Source organism: Cherax quadricarinatus, chromosome 18 (assembly GCF_038502225.1).
Source record: "Cherax quadricarinatus isolate ZL_2023a chromosome 18, ASM3850222v1, whole genome shotgun sequence".
NCBI lineage: Eukaryota > Metazoa > Arthropoda > Malacostraca > Decapoda > Parastacidae > Cherax > Cherax quadricarinatus.
In genome coordinates, this window is record NC_091309.1 from 11,038,547 (window position 1) to 11,056,478 (window position 17,932).

At 41.7% G+C, this 17,932-nt stretch overlaps 1 protein-coding gene and 1 long non-coding RNA gene across 2 annotated transcripts in view; one reads left to right on the forward strand and one right to left on the reverse strand.

Moving 5' to 3' along the window:
- Positions 1-16,620, reverse strand: part of LOC138852863 (uncharacterized) — a 38,683-nt gene extending 22,063 nt beyond the window's left edge. The window contains exon 1 of the long non-coding RNA XR_011392138.1: positions 14,928-16,620. This is a non-coding gene — a long non-coding RNA (uncharacterized lncRNA). The remainder of the gene's footprint in view (positions 1-14,927) is intronic.
- On the forward strand, positions 366-12,483 carry LOC128689203 (uncharacterized). Its single transcript, XM_053777340.2, has 4 exons — positions 366-903; positions 5,500-5,581; positions 10,835-10,950; positions 12,289-12,483. Exons 1-4 carry the CDS (start codon positions 779-781, stop codon positions 12,407-12,409), a joined length of 444 nt encoding a protein of 147 aa, XP_053633315.2. The 5' UTR covers positions 366-778; the 3' UTR covers positions 12,410-12,483.
- Positions 16,621-17,932: the final 1,312 nt, after the last annotated feature.

Genomic DNA, 17,932 nt, shown 5'->3' on the forward strand with positions numbered 1-17,932 from the left:
TTATCAAGTGTGGCTCTGCGTAGAGCTTCACCATAAGTGGCTCTGCGTAGAGCTTCACCATAAGTGGCTCTGCGTAGAGCTTCACCATAAGTGGCTCTGCGTAGAGCTTCACCATAAGTGGCTCTGCGTAGAGCTTCATCATAAGTGGCTCTGCGTAGAGCTTCATCATAAGTGGCTCTGCGTAGAGCTTCATCATAAGTGGCTCTGCGTAGAGCTTCATCATAAGTGGCTCTGCGTAGAGCTTGATCAAGAGTCGAGTGAATGTCAAGTCTGACCAAACGAGTGAATGTCAAGTCTGACCAAACGAGTGAATGTCAAGCCTGACCAAACGAGTGAATGTCAAGTCTGACAAGACTTAAAAATTGTGAATAAAGGAGTGAGTCCCGTACAGGGTGTCCAGCCAATCCTTGTACAGCGCTAAAAAAAAAAAGCACTCGTAGTTATACTATACACATTTTGATCTAGTTTCTCATTTCTAGTTACTTTTATGGAAAATATTCGCGATTACCCCTATATATATTTTTTTGACAATGAACCTAATTCCCCTAGGCTCCTACAACAATCACTCCCACGCCTCCAAGCAGTAGCGTTCCTAGGACACATCTCATTTCTCCTAGGCTTGCTGTTATTATGCTTCCTGCTCTTAGACGTACCTGCTTCTGCTAGGTGTGCCAGTTACTTGGCTTGCCTGCCCCTAGGCGTGCCAACTACTAGGCTTGCCTACCCCCAGGCGTGCCAGCTAAGAGGCTTGCCTGCCCCCTTGCCGTGCCGTGTCTAGATGGCTGAGGAGCAGACGGATTGGCTAGCGTGTGGAAGACGAAGGTGTCGTGCTCAGCGTGTGGCTGAGGTGGTAGCAGCCAGGGAAGAGCAGTACCAAGCCAACCTCCACCTAAGGCGGTGCAGGTGAGGTGCACTAGGTAGCAGGATGTAGGTACAGAAAGACTGAATAGATGTAAAAACAAAAACATTTTATTCTCTTGTGCAACATAAAAAAATAGGTAGTTTAAATGTAAATGTTCCTAAGCACAAAGGAAAGCCACTAGCATGTATGAACATTTCGGGCAGGTCAGACCCAAAAGTTCGAAAATGCACTTCCATAAAATGCATTTTCAGAATGAAAAACTCCTCAGTGAACGTATGTTTACAATTTTTTTTTTACTTTATCAGGTTAGGCTAGGTTAAATTTACATAATGCAATATTCATACATGCTCGCGACAGCCCTATGAATAAGAACATAAGAATGGAGGAACACTGCAGAAGGCCTACTGGCCCATGCGAGGCAGGTCCTTATCAAAACGACCTCTACCCAAAGCTACCCAATAAATAACTCCCGTACCCAATGACACCAATTAAACCCAGCCCCTCCCACTCATATATTTGTCCAGTCTCTTCTTAAAGCTACACAAGGTCCTAGCCTCTATCACCCCACTGGGAAGACTGTTCCACGCATCTACAACTCTGTTAGAAAACCAGTACTTACCTATGTCCTTTCTAAATCTAAATTTATCCAACTTAAAGCCATTATTTCTGGTTCTTACCTGGTTCGACACCCTCAGTACTTTATTAATATCTCCCTTGTTTATGCCCGTCATCCACTTATACACTTCAATGATATCTCCCCTCATTCTACGCCTCTCCAGAGAGTGGAGATTTAAGGCTTTAAGTCTATCTTCATGCGGGAGGTTCCTTACACAGTAAATCATTTTAGTCATTCTTCTCTGTATGTTCTCTAATGAGTCTATATCCATCCTGTAGTAAGGGGACCAAAACTGAGCAGCATAATCTAAATGAGGCCTCACTAGTGATGTATAGAGCTGCAAAATAACTTTTGGACTTCTGTTACTTATACTTCTTGAGATAAATCCAAGTAATCTGTTGGCCTTGTTGCGCACACTAAGGCACTGCTGTCTTGGCTTTAGATTTCTGCTTACCATGACTCCCAAGTCTTTTTCACATTCTGTATGATCAAGCTCTACTTCACCTAGATTATAGCTTCGATGGTTATTTTCATTACCAAGGGCAAGTACCTTACACTTATCCACATTGAACTTCATCTGCCATTTTTCAGACCCACTGCACAAATTTACATTGCCTAAAAATCATTTGCAGATTTCCTAAAAAAAAATCATAATTTTATTTTTGTGAATTATTATGAGTAAATTATCTGCAGGAGGTTTACAGGGTATTACCTGAATTATCTGCAAGTAATTTGGGTGAGATGAGTGGGACTTAAGTCACACTAGGTCGCAGGACTAACTCCCTCCTGTGAGTGATGGTCATATCCCTCATCTTCCGCTATCCACACGTAAGTCTTGAGGTCCCGCAAATTTCGTGTCCCAATTCTTCAGCAGGGGACATTAACACGGGTTCCTATTACAAATTCAGGCCAAAAAAACCCAATTTGGCAACGAAGATGCTGGATTATTAGCTGAATTTTCCACGACAACCAGTGCCCACAAATTACAAATGACTTCTGTACGGCTTCACTTCCCCGGCTGTTCCACATCCCCCCGCCACTCAAAATTTCTCGAAAGGGTCCTAATAATATCACATTTTAATACGTAATTATATTGTTCAAATTTAAACATGCGGAATTTAGGAAAATTCAAAAGTTTCTACAATTTTAGCGATTCACCTGGCATATATTCTGATAATAATAGTAATAATAATAAATATTTCTACACGATTCAACTATTACTAATCTAACTGACATACCACATAGAAAGCCCCAACTTAACGTAAGGTGAACAAGGGCAGTAGATGTAAGAATACATATCCAAAGTTTCACCTTTGCACACACACACACACACACACAAATTGTAACCTCGATAGGCCTATATATGGAATTACCGTATTTTCCGGCATATAAGGCGCACGACAAGTCTTATAAAGGTAAATTAGTTACCATATTCAAGGGTTAATTACCCTCTTTACTGTATGATGAAACGTAACCCAAAGCCTACCCTTGACCCTGACCTTCAGCATATAAGGCGCCGGCTGATTTTCCAAGACTGGGGAAAAAAAGGCGCGCCTTATATGCCGGAAAATACGGAAATAAAAATGTTCTGGGTTGGCGGTGAGTAGGTGACATGCAGCCTTAATGACCACCGAGTCTATATGCTTTAAAACCAACTAACCGACCAATGTTAATGATTACTCTTGCAACTGAAGAAAACGAGTCCAGTTGAAGGGAAACTTTCCTAGACGGTCAGTTGGTTCGCTGTCTGCGTCGTGATGACAAACATTCTACATTTTGTAAAGTAAAAGGACACAAGTGCAACTAATGTGACATTTATTGTGGCAACGTTTCGCTCTCCAGGAGCTTTATCAAGCCATTACAAACAATACATGGACACAGAGGGTAAATAAAGGCTCAGAGTGAGGTGTAATACTAGTGAGGTACCATTTCGATGTTCACTAGTGGTGGTAGTAGTAGTAGTAGTAGTAGTAGTAGTAGTAGTAGTGGTAGTGACAAAAGTAATACAATATGGTAGAGCAATTAATTCGGACATGAGTAAAAGGATATAAAAGCTATTACTCATGTACGAATTAATTGCTCTACCATATTGTATTACTTTTGTCACTACCACTACTACCACCACTAGTGAACATCGAAATGGTACCTCACTAGTATTACACCTCACTCTGAGCCTTTATTTACCCTCTGTGTCCATGTAGTGTTTGTAATGGCTTGATAAAGCTCCTGGAGAGCGAAACGTTGCCACAATAAATGTCACATTAGTTGCACTTGTGTCCTTTTACTTTACACATTGTCGGTAATTCTACCAACTTTATTACATTCTACATTTTCAAAGAATTTCAGAGTCTAATTCCTAGACTCATTCTGTAAACTGATTACCACCCACAGTGGGAATGCCCACATGATGGATCTAGGGGTGAAGGCCACGGGATGAGCATAGGTGACTACCGTCAACAAATTTGGCATGGAGTGTATATTAAAAATGTCAAACTAACCTTGTGCATTACTTTGCCTGAGTAAGAGGCATTCACTCGCTCCAATATTGGGGTAAAAAAATGTTATGGTCTTGATTTAATCGTAGCTCAGTGGTAATCCCATTCATGTGACAATCTCAAAGGCTCGAGATTATATTTTGTATGTTGGCTAAAATACTGGTGAATCCTTGGAGGGGAGAGAGAGAGAGAGAGAGAGAGAGAGAGAGAGAGAGAGAGAGAGAGAGAGAGAGAGAGAGAGAGAGAGAGAGAAATATGGACGGATTTTTTTTATTTCATTCTCTTGGGCCACAGTGTGAGTGAGGAAGATGGATGGAGGTATATGTGAAATACACGAGTAAAACAGAGAGAACACTTTTCAGTCCGGGGAGAGAGAATGAATAAATCCCAAGAGCCTCTCAGAAGCTTAACACTGGCGGCCAGCACATCACCTCAGACTGTCAGGGTAGGTCAACAACAATCCCACCCTGAACTCTACTTTCCACCTCTTCTTCCTTCCCCTTCAGGGCAATAAAAACTCAACAAGGGTTTCAAACTAGTGTTTCACCTACAGAGACACCGTAGGCTCAATCCGATTACTCCAGTAAAAAAAAAAAGATATGTACACCAATTTTTTGTTCAGCTCGCGTTGGAAAAATTTTGATGGTTCGTGGAAGATTTCGAGAGCTCACGGGGGTATTTTGAGGGCTCAGGGAATATTTTGAGGGTTCATGGGGGATTTTGAGGGTTCATGGGGGATTCTGATGACTCACAAAGAGTGTTGTTCATATTCCTATAATGACAACAAGTGATCAAACTTTGAATTCTTTAAGGTATAGGATAGAGGACTGAAAACGATTTAAGACACAGAAAGACAATGCGAATAAGAAGTAATGAATCCCAATGTTTTGTTAATGGGAGTGTAAAGTTTATCGACTCGAGTCATTCAGGCTGCACGCTAACCTTTTCACCACCTGACAAGAATATTTTAATCCCTAAAGTAGCGATTAAAGCCAACTCTCGGCACAGACGCCGAGAGAAATGTAACCGTCTGGGTATATATTATTATGTCATAAATTGACCAGGCACTCTACATAAGGTATCAGTGGTTATAATTATAACTTTAATTTTTAATGGGGATGGACGGGTAAGCCAGCTGAAAGTCTCGATCAGATGATCAAAAGCTCCAGCTGTGGGTCTTCATATGACTAAGACCCGCATCAGGAAACACTTGTCCTGTTTTCTGATAAACCTTATACCTACCTAGGCACTCAGTTTTTTATTTTACGATATTTATTTTTTGGCTAGTGATTAAGCTGGTAATTCAGATGTTTTAAACAGGGAGAAGCTTTATGCTACTTTTGGTATTTGATAAAGCTCCATTGTATGTGATAAAGCATTACCATGGGTGTTAAAACACCACTGTGGATATAATGTTGAAAGTTAAACCGTTTTCACTTCTTAAAGTTTGGCCCAATCGCGTCATTCTGCCAGTATTTAAGCTTTCCTTGTCGTTCTGGTGACTTTTTGTTTTGTTTGACGGGGAGACTGCGGGTGTTGCTGCAGGAGGAAGCCGAGAGGCAGCAGCAGGAGCTGAGGACGAGGGCTCGTCTCCTGCACGAGCAACAGGTCAGTCTTAACCTATCTTAATTTCATTGAGGAAACGTTATCTATATCTATATATATATATATATATATATATATATATATATATATATATATATATATATATATATATCACACTGGCCGATTCCCACCAAGGCAGGGTGGCCCGAAAAAAAAACTTTCACCATCATTCACTCCATCACTGTCTTGCCAGAAGGGTGCTTTACACTACAGTTTTTAAACTGCAACCTTAACACCCCTCCTTCAGAGTGCAGGCACTGTACTTCCCATCTCCAGGACTCAAGTCCGGCCTGCCGGTTTCCCTGAATCCCTTCATAAATGTTACTTTGCTCACACTCCAACAGCACGTCAAGTATTAAAAACCATTCGTCTCCATTCACTCCTATCAAACACGCTCACGCATGCCTGCTGGAAGTCCAAGCCCCTCGCACACAAAACCTCCTTTACCCCCTCCCTCCAACCTTTCCTAGGCCGACCCCTACCCCGCCTTCCTTCCACTACAGACTGATACACTCTTGAAGTCACTCTGTTTCGCTCCATTCTCTCTACATGTCCGAACCACCTCAACAACCCTTCCTCAGCCCTCTGGACAACAGTTTTGGTAATCCCGCACCTCCTCCTAACTTCCAAACTACGAATTCTCTGCATTATATTCACACCACACATTGCCCTCAGACATGACATCTCCACTGCCTCCAGCCTTCTCCTCACTGCAACATTCATCACCCATGCTTCACACCCATATAAGAGCGTTGGTAAAACTATACTCTCATACATTCCCCTCTTTGCCTCCAAGGACAAAGTTCTTTGTCTCCCCAGACTCCTAAGTACACCACTCACCCTTTTCCCCTCATCAATTCTATGATTCACCTGATCTTTCATAGACCCATCCGCTGACACGTCCACTCCCAAATATCTGAATACATTCACCTCCTCCATACTCTCTCCCTCCAATCTGATATCCAATCTTTCATCACCTAATCTTTTTGTTATCCTCATAACCTTACTCTTTCCTGTATTCACTTTTAATTTTCTTCTTTTGCACACCCTACCAAATTCATCCACCAATCTCTGCAACTTCTCTTCAGAATCTCCCAAGAGCACTGTCATCAGCAAAGAGCAACTGTGACAACTCCCACTTTATGTGTGATTCTTTATCTTTTAACTCCACGCCTCTTGCCAAGACCCTCGCATTTACTTCTCTTACAACCCCATCTATAATTATATTAAACAACCACGGTGGCATCACACATCCTTGTCTAAGGCCTACTTTTACTGGGAAATAATTTCCCTCTTTCCTACATACTCTAACTTGAGCCTCACTATCCTCGTAAAAACTCTTCACTGCTTTCAGTAACCTACCTCCTACACCATACACTTGCAACATCTGCCACACTGCCCCCCTATCCACCCTGTCATACGCCTTTTCCAAATCCATAAATGCCACAAAGACCTCTTTAGCCTTTATCTATCTATATATACATATATATACATATATATATATACATATATATATATACATATATATATACATATATATATACATATATATATACATATATATATACATATATATATACATATATATATACATATATATACATATATATATACATATATATACATATATATATACATATATATACACATATATATATACACATATATACACATATATATATACACATATATATACACATATATATACACATATATATACACATATATATACACATATATATACACATATATATACACATATATATACACATATATATATACATATATATATACATATATATATACATATATATATACATATATATATACATATATATATACATATATATATATACATATATATATATACATATATATACATATATATATACATATATATACATATATATACATATATATACATATATATACATATATATACATATATATACATATATATATATACATATATATACATATATATACATATATATACATATATACAGTAAGATCACAGTAAACATGTGATATCAATATGCAGAAGAACCACTGTGAAAAAATAGTGAAATTTCAAGCGCTTTCGTGACTTCACATTATCAAGGAACTATGTGAGTAATCATGAAACCGCTTGGATTTTCACTAATTTACTTTCACAGTGATTGTTCTACATGTATATCAAACTTCGGTAAAACCTTCAGTTTTTTCCCTTGAATATATGTATTCTCTAGTCCCAGAATGTGGGTCTTCATTAGTCAGTGCTATACGGTCTCAGGTCAAAGATCACTGATTAAAGACGGTTAAAGGAAGTAAATAAAGTCACGGTTACTGGTCACTGATGAAGCGGTCACAAGTCAGTGGTAATGCTTCATTGATCACTGGCGTCAACGGCCGTATATTACTGCTCACTGGTCAATGATTGCCGGTTCCTTGGTCTTCTCTCCACTTAGGCATTCATGACGAAACTTATAAAAGCGATCGATTACATCCGCCTTATTAGAAACTTCTAGTTTAAAATGCCACTGATTAAGCTCCTGAGAGAAAAATATGGCAGAGTTGTGAGGCAGGGAGAAGGAGAGTAGGTGAGAACAAGTGGGAAAGGAGGACCGAGAGGGGAGATGAAGGCTAAGTGAAAGGGTGGAAAGTGGTCATTTAGGGCAAGTTGATATGATAATGGCTGTTTGGAGAGTTGAAGGGACGTTTGTTCCACTGTTTTACCCTTACAAAATTATCGTCATCAATTTTCATTTTAGTGATTTGCGTCGTCATTCCCCGTACAGTTGTTTCCTCTTCCCAAGGCTCTTAAAACCTTCCACTAACTCACAGGATTACCCCTCGTCTTCCAGGACCTGTATGACCCTTGCGGTTTCAGAGCTAATAAACCAGTAGAGGGTTAAACAGCGCATAGGGAATATGACGGAATGAGATTTGATCCAGTAAGAGGACTCAAATTCCTTGAATCAGTAACCCTTTACCAACATTAAAACACCTTTCCTCTCAAGGACGACAGGACACACTGTGGTCGTACCAGGGACTAGCACTTCCCTTGAAGGGACGACAGCAGTGCTGTGGTCGTACCAGGCACTAGCACTATGTTCTGTCGTCCCTTCAAGGGACGACAGAGCACGGTGCTTGTGGTTGTACATCACACTCAACTGAATGACAGTCCAAAAGTATTCTTTTAAAAATTGGCGACTGGCCGCTTTACAACACGAATTCCTAGCACGTTATTCAGAGCCTGGAAAATCCTTCTGATCTTTGTCGTTGAGCTGGGGGAGGAGTGAACGACAGAATGCTACAGCAATATCGCCTTGTAGCTCCATTTCGTCTAAGAGGACTCTTGAAACCCCATTTTAAAATTGAGGGTTGATTGTTAATGTATTTATGCACTTAATTGGAAACTATTGAAACGGGACTGTCAACAAAAAACATTATTAAATCGCGACGAGATTAAGATCCAGAATGGACCGAAACGTCTTGATAATTGTCCAGTTTTCATTTCTAATTTGTGTATTAATTGTGAATTCGTGATATACTATGTTCGCTCAAGGAAGGTTCCTTGATGTTGGTGAGGGGCTCTTGATTTAGGGAATTGGATCTGTGCTCCAGTTCCCCGAATTAAGCCTGAATGCCTTCCACATTCCCCCCCCAGGCGCTGTATAATCCTCCGGGTTTAGCGCTTCCCTCTTGATTATAATAATAATAATCCAAAGAGCATCGTACACTAAGTGTAAGAATTCGAATATCTGGTGTGATAATGATGCTAGAGCCAGTTATATATAACTAATCTATATTTCGAGTATACTAAAGAAATTATTTGGATTATCAACCCCCAGACGGTTACTAACCCAAGATAACTCAAGAAAGCCAGGCAGTAAAGCTTACTATTTTTTTGAGGTCCTCAGGTTATTCCACAGGATATGATTAAAAACAGCCGACTATGTATCTATTTAGTTAGGTGAACAGGGGTAGCAGGTACCCATATGTTTCGCCTCGTTCAGGGTAGAATCCAGGTCGTTTGGGTATATGTGTTTATGTTTCCGTTTGGGTAAGTGCCGAACGCCTTACCATTGAGCTACAAGGTAGCTTTTAAAAAATAAATTGGGAAAAATGTGCCGAGTTGACTGAGAACTGACACGTAGTGGTAATGAGAAAGTTATGATGGTTTAGCCTAAGGTAATTCAAAGCCTATTTCAGGTATAATTTATTACTAGATGAGAGTATATCAAAACTGACTATGTAAGAGCTGTTGTTTTCTGTTGTTTCCCCCTCACTAAAGACGCTAATCGACGGTAGTCAAGAGATGAGGGGAACTGGCGATCTGAGAGGGAAAATTATGGCAGGGACAGAGGGATGAAGTATAATAGTGAATGAAGGAAAGGGAGCTGGAAGGGAAGGGGTGTGAAAGGCAGAGTGAGGGGTGTATTAGAGGGAAACTAGCCTGCCATACCTCCTTGGTGTTGAGAATGGACTGTAGTTTCGCGTGGATGGGTTATAGCCTGTACAGAATTAGTTGGTTAGCGGCTCTAAGGGACGGACTGGACTGTTTGTGGGAGAAAGGAGTGGATAGTGAACGAAACGGGAGACTATCACTATCATTACTACAGTATTAAATTAAATTCATGGAGAAGCAATTAACCCGGAAGTAACAGCGCCTGAAGCATACGAGGTTAATTAAATCTGATCCAAAGATTGGGACGATAGCTCTAATTTCTTAGCTGACGAGCCCTTGAAGGGACAGTGCAGATAAAGGCTGCAAAGTTCAGTAGGGATAGACTCCGCGGGGAACTGGGGCTAGGCTTTTTTTTAAAGGAGACGATGTCTAATCAGTAACTTTAGTAGAGGTATTTAACAACTACAAGGAGGCTAAACGATCATCAAATTTACCTCGGCCATTAACGAAACCGTTTAATAAGCTGTTAAGACGTAATTGCGCGTTCCGACGGCCCGATGACCAGTAAGTTGATTATCGAGACTAGATTACCGTCGTATACTCAAGGTGATCAAGATTCCAAAGCCGAACTGGTGTGTGTAAACACATGGATGAACAGGTGTGTGTGAAGACAAGCTGCAGAACAAGCTTTCTTAAGCACGTTTCACTGTGTATAGCTTTACCAACAAGCTTTCTTAAGCACGTTTCACTGTGTATAGCTTTACCAAGTCACCTCCGTGAATCATGAGTCTTGTACAATTATCAAGGCATCCTTCCATACTGAATGAGAGTTTAATATGCACGTATATAACACGTCTCTGCGGCAGCATGCGGCACGCGTGGAGGCTGCGGCTGCGGCACTGGACCAGCAGGAACAGCAAAGACTGCAGCTCGTCCAGCTGGCTGACGAACACCGCCGCAGGCTGCAGTGTCATGAATACAGGTGAGGATATCCTGAGTTGTCTGTTATCCTGCTATGGCAGATCATCTTAAGTTATCATAGGTCTTCTGTGTTATCCTAGGTTCTCTGTTATCCTGGATTATCTTCCTTAATTCATATTGCAGTTTCCCCTTCAATATTTATGGGGAAGCGCTCAACTCGTAGGGGTCATGCAGCACTTAAGGTAATGGGAGACACACAGGTGTCATATCCGAGGAGGGGGGAAGGAGTGGAGGTAGCTTTAATTCCCTGGATCAAGAGCCCCTCGCCAGCAGCAAGACATCCTTCCTCGCCCCATGCCCTGAAGTATATTATAATCAAAAGCGCTAAACCACAAGGGCTATACAGCACTGCAGGGCAGGAAGGAAGCGAGGGTATCAGGTGGCAAAAAGGAGATGGACGAGTAATAGGTTACGAAGAACAGCGGAGCAGTGGATGGTGAAAGGGTAGAGGGCAGCAAGAGATTCATGTAGAAAGGGCTGAGGGGAGTGTGAAAGGTATCATCCGAGTTTGTGGAGTAAAGTCGTTGTCAAGAAGTCAATGAGAGAGTCAGGATTAAAGGAGGGTCCATCAGCAAGAAGGGAAGGTAAAGAGAGTAGGAGAGCGGAGACGACGTTGGAGGTAAATTCTGCGTGCTCGTTGATAGAGAGGGCAGTCTAACAGAATGTGGCTAATCGATACTGGAACTTGGACACTTCTCACAGAGAGGAACAGGGTGCCTCTCCATGAGATACCCATGAGTAAGACGAGTGTGGCCAATGTGAAGGCGGGAGAGAGTAGTCTCCAAACCTCGGCACTGATGACAAGAAGACGGCCAGTAACCTATCCTCGGTTTAATAGAATGAAGTTTATTACCGAGCAGAGTTGACCAATGTTGTTGCCAACGGGTGTGAAGGTGGGTAGCTATTACAGCAAAATAGTCTGGAAATGGAACACCTCTATATGAAATTGGTAGGTCATGTACTGGTGACCGCGCAGCAGTGTCTGCCTGTTCATTGCCCTGTACGTCAACATGTAGCTCAGGGTCCTAGGCTCGAGAGTATTTCTAACATTATTTGTAGATAAGCTGTAACTCTCTTGTAATCGAGTAAATAATAGTAACTACTTTAACCCTATTATATCTTTTATTGTAACTGATTTTCACACAATTTAGTTAGCTATTTTTTAAGCTTGTAATTATGACTTATTTCTACTGCTAGGCTTTAAATAAGATATTACAAGAACCCCAATGGAAATAAGGCACTTCGACGTTTTGGGGTTATCCTAGGTAATTTATGCATGTTACTAGGTATGATAATTGTATTTAAGTATACCTGTACCTAAATAAACTTACTCTTTCAGAGAAGCCTACTCGAGAGAGATACAGCGCCTACTGAACGAGTCTCGTGCCAACGAGGTAACATTGAGGAACCAAATGCGAAGTCAGTACGGTGTTCCTCTTCCCCCGGGAAAGAAGCCTTAGACCTCGTCATGGCTCCTGACGACCACACCACGACCTGACATTATCTAGAGATATCCAGAAAACCTAATCCATGTATCAAGAGCCCTTCACCGGCATCAAGGCCCCCCTTCAAGATAATCAGTGGAGCACAATGATGTCCTCACCCTATGGCATCACCCGAATCAGACGACCGAACAGCCAAAATGACATCAACTCTTTTACACGAGATAATTACATCTATATGTGTCAGTCATTAAAAACTGTATAATGTACATCAATCTTATGCAAATTAGCACACAACACCTGACAGTTTTAAACGCGTATGTAAAATATTTATTACATTAATTATTATACTGTAAATAATTACACACATTACGTTTATTGTGAAACTCTAAACACTTAAGGGCTATGGACCATATACCCATTACCAGACTTGTAATATAGCACGCAATAAATCTCCCACTGTGTTAATGGACTAAAATTATAATTTGCATAAACTATCGGTTTTTAAGTCTCACCTGCTAGGGCAGTGTGTCCAGCTTCTGCTTAACAACACCATACAACATCGCAGAATAAATAAATCATTGCAAAAGCAACAAAGGATTCTGTAAAATTGGAAATAAGAGGAAAAAAACTAAGAGGCTCTGAAAAATAAGGTTTCCCGACAAATTTCTTTCATTTTCTTGGCATTTTCCTTGTGGTTGAAATGACTTTAAACTTCTTAGGAAATTGTTAAAGAAATACAAAAAATAAATATGAAAAATTATAAGTGGGAATAATGAAGAAATATGTCAATACTTTGGGAAATAAGAATACAAGAAAGAAAAGTCACCATATATTATTATAGTTATAACCACATTGGGCGTCCCCCACCAAGGAATGGTGACTTCAGAAAGGCGTACATATTCACCATTATTTATTCAATAGCTGTTTAGACAGAACTGTGCGGACATCACAATGCAAATGACCTTCCTAACGAAAACATCAATTTCCCTCCCGGCCTTCAGAGTGCAGGAACTGTATTTTCCTCCCACAGGAAATTCCGGAGCGCTGGTTTCCCTGAATGCTTTCAGAATTAAATTATTATTTTTACAAAAAAAGTTAAAATGTAAGGAGTAAGCTCATGTGCGGAAAAGATAATTCAAAATTGTTGCATTAAGTCAATTTCACAAGAGAGTCAGATCTGAAAGTTAGTGGGGAAAAATTTTGAATTTCCTTAAATTGAGCTTGTGTAAAGTGGAATAATATAATAACTGCGTGTGGCAAATTTAGAATTTTCTTAAATTGAGCTTGTGTAAAGTGGAATAATATAATAACTGCGTGTGGCAAATTTAGAATTTTCTTAAATTGAGCTTGTGTACAGTGGAATAATATAATAACTGCGTGTGGCAAATTTAGAATTTTCTTAAATTCAGTGGGAGTTTTCGATAGGACTAATATTAGGGCAGAAATGAAAGATTCACTAGCGTTACTAACGAAAATTCACATGAAAAGTTCAAGTAGGGGCTGGCCAATTACATCACTGACAATACTGTTATAATATATTTCACTCTTACGAGCGTTATGACCATTATTCATGCATGTTTATAAGAAAAATATTTTTTTTTTTAAATATTGACACTGCGACGAGAAACTTCCACCATCAGTCACCCTCAAGATCTTTATTTACTACCCGCTGTCATTTTCATTTTTTATGCTCACCTTTTTTGAATCGTATTCATTCTTTCCCCTTTTCAATGTAGCCTCCTGCTCCTCCCACGCGTCATAAAATTTTTATTCATTTTCACCTAAACACAATTCTAGGAAAGATGTATCGAGCATCCCAGTATACTGTTATTGGATTAGAGCTCCTGGAACGGGAGCCTCTGGTGGAGCAAATACAAGACGAGGATGATTCTTTCCTGGTACGTAGTTCATGACGTCCCGTCAGTATAATGACGTGGGGGGGAGGTGCTTTCACTTTTATATAAGAGGAAGAGCAAGCGCTTTTATCCTAGTCTGCAAAACTTGGATTTCCACGAATCCTGCCATTAATATATTACCTTGCTCATCCTCCATTATTATTATTATTACATTCATGGTCGGTCGAGAGCTAAACCCGTAGGGATCACAGTGATGCAATGGGAGTTAATCGGATATGATCCAAGGAAGAGGTCAGGTCTAATTCCTTGGATCAAGAGCCCCTCGCCGGCATCAAGGAACCTTTCTCATGGTACACATAGCAAGGTTACTCCCAAAAATCACTCACGTATCCATTTTTTTTTTTACCCAGACGAACGTAAATGCTTTACCCAACATTACTAAATTTTGAATACACTGATACTGTTATTTACTGTATGACCCATCTTTGTACTGGACAGAAACAGGTTTGGTAAGGTTTGTCAGGACACAGGGCAGTTTCCAGACGCGGGTCAGGAGCTTTTGGTCATCTGACTGAGGCCTTCTGCTGGCTTACCGAAGCAAACAAGCACATGGGAAAACAAGGAACAGAAAAAAGGAAAGGACACACAAGTTGTAAAAAAATATTGGTGGCACCAACCTGGTCTTTCAGTGTCCAGGCCAAAACGACTCTTCAAACACCTTGTCACGTCGACAAGCACAGTTTTGCAAAGACGTTGACAAACACAATACGAGTTTGGTGGCTGTGCTGGTGCGCCCTACTTCAGTCTGGCTTCCAGTGACACACGTGGCTAGGTTAACTGGTCAGTGACGATGACACGTGGCTAGGTTAACTGGTCAGTGACAGTGACAATGACACACGTGGCTAGGTTAACTGGTCAGTGACTGACACACGTGGCTAGGTTAACTGGTCAGTGACAATGACACGTGGCTAGGTTAACTGGTCAGTGACGATGACACGTGGCTGGGTTAACTGGTCAGTGACGATGACACGTGGCTAGGTTAACTGGTCAGTGACGATGACACGTGGCTAGGTTAACTGGTCAGTGACGATGACACGTGGCTAGGTTAACTGGTCAGTGACAATGACACGTGGCTAGGTTAACTGGTCAGTGACAATGACACGTGGCTAGGTTAACAGGTCAGTGACGATAACACGTGGCTAGGCTAACAGGTCAGTGACAATCACACGTGGCTAGGTTAACTGGTCAGTGACAATCACACACGTGGCTTGGTTAACAGGTCAGTGACAATGACACAAGTGGGTAGGTTAACAGGTCAGTGACAATCACACACGTGGCTAGGTTAACTGGTCAGTGACAATGATACATGGCTAGGTTAACAGGTCAGTGACAATCACACGTGGCTAGGTTAACTAGTCAGTTACAATGACACACGTGGCTAGGTTAACTGGTCAGTGACTGACACATGTGGCTAGGTTAACTGGTCAGTCACAATGACACGTGGCTAGGTTAACTGGTCAGTGGCAATCTCACACGTGGCTAGGTTAACTGGTCAGTGACAATCACACAAGTGGCTAGGTTAACTGGTCAGTGACAATCACACGTGGCTAGGTTAACTGGTCAGTGACAATGACACGTGGCTTTGTTAACAGGTCAGTGACAATCACACACGTGGCTAGGTTAACTGGTCAGTGACAATCACACACGTGGCTAGGTTAACAGGTCAGTGACAATCACACATGTGGCTAGGTTAACTGGTCAGTGACTGACACGTGGCTAGGTTAACTGGTCGGTGGCAATGACACGTGGCTAGGTTAACTGGTCAGTGACAATGACACGTGGCTAGGTTAACTGGTCAGTAACAATCACACACGTGGCTAGGTTAACTGGTCAGTGACTGACACGTGGCTTGGTTAACAGGTCAGTGACAATCACACGTGGCTAGGTTAACTGGTCAGTGACAATCACACACGTGGCTAGGTTAACTAGTCAGTTACAATGACACGTGGCTAGGTTAACTGGTCAGTGACAATGATACATGGCTAGGTTAACAGGTCAGTGACAATCACACGTGGCTAGGTTAACTAGTCAGTTACAATGACACACGTGGCTAGGTTAACTGGTCAGACTGACACACGTGGCTAGGTTAACTGGTCAGTCACAATGACACGTGGCTAGGTTAACTGGTCAGTGGCAATCTCACACGTGGCTAGGTTAACTGGTCAGTGACAATCACACAAGTGGCTAGGTTAACTGGTCAGTGACAATCACACGTGGCTAGGTTAACTGGTCAGTGACAATGACACGTGGCTTTGTTAACAGGTCAGTGACAATCACACACGTGGCTAGGTTAACTGGTCAGTGACAATCACACACGTGGCTAGGTTAACAGGTCAGTGACATTCACACACGTGGCTAGGTTAACAGGTCAGTGACAATCACACACGTGGCTAGGTTAACAGGTCAGTGACAATCACACGTGGCTAGGTTAACAGGTCAGTGACATTCACACACGTGGCTAGGTTAACAGGTCAGTGACATTCACACACGTGGCTAGGTTAACAGGTCAGTGACAATCACACGTGGCTAGGTTAACTGGTCAGTGACAATCACACGTGGCTAGGTTAACTGGTCAGTGACAATCACACACGTGGCTAGGTTAACTGGTCAGTGACAATCACACACGTGGCTAGGTTAACTGGTCAGTGACAATCACACGTGGCTAGGTTAACTGGTCAGTGACAATCACACGTGGCTAGGTTAACAGGTCAGTGACAATCACACACGTGGCTAGGTTAACTGGTCAGTGACAATGATACGTGGCTAGGTTAACAGGTCAGTGACAATGACACACGCGGCTAGGTTAACAGGTCAGTGACAATGACACACATGGCTAGGTTAACAGGTCAGTGACAATCACACACGTGGCTAGGTTAACAGTTCAGTGACAATCACACACGTGGCTAGGTTAACAGGTCAGTGACAATCACACGTGGCTAGGTTAACAGGTCAGTGACAATCACACACGTGGCTAGGTTAACAGGTTAGTGACAATCACACACGTGGCTAGGTTAACTGGTCAGTGACAATGATACACATGGCTAGGTTAACAGGTCAGTGACAATGACACACATGGCTAGGTTAACAGGTCAGTGACAATCACACACGTGGCTAGGTTAACAGGTCAGTGACAATCACACACGTGGCTAGGTTAACAGGTCAGTGACAATGACACACATGGCTAGGTTAACAGGTCAGTGACAATGACACACATGGCTAGGTTAACAGGTCAGTGACAATGACACATGGCTAGGTTAACAGGTCAGTGACAATGACACACATGGCTAGGTTAACAGGTCAGTGACAATCACACACGTGGCTAGGTTAACTGGTCAGTGACAATGACACACCTGACTAGGCTGTGTTCACAAAGTCACTGACAAACACAAACGTAAGTCTGCTGGCAGTGTTCGTGTCCTGCTGCAGCCCGGCTGACACTGACATACCCGGCTGACCATAACATACCAGGCTGACAGTGTTGTTGTTTATCATGGAAAGTGGTGAACCCACGAGGCAGCCATTAAGGGAGCCAATGACAAATAAGTCTTAATGGCTGCTGGGTTTTCATTGGCTATTGTAATATCCCCTCATAAATAACGAAAAATATGTGGGATTTTATTAT

Excerpts from the sequence above, each read along its gene's own strand:
- LOC128689203 (XM_053777340.2), top strand. The coding sequence starts at position 779 with ATGGCTGAGGAGCAGACGGATTGGCTAGCGTGTGGAAGACGAAGGTGT. Across the intron at positions 904-5,499 it reads CTCCACCTAAGGCGGTGCAG|ACTGCGGGTGTTGCTGCAGG; the intron begins GTGAGGTGCACT and ends TTTGACGGGGAG. Across the intron at positions 10,951-12,288 it reads CTGCAGTGTCATGAATACAG|AGAAGCCTACTCGAGAGAGA; the intron begins GTGAGGATATCC and ends TTACTCTTTCAG.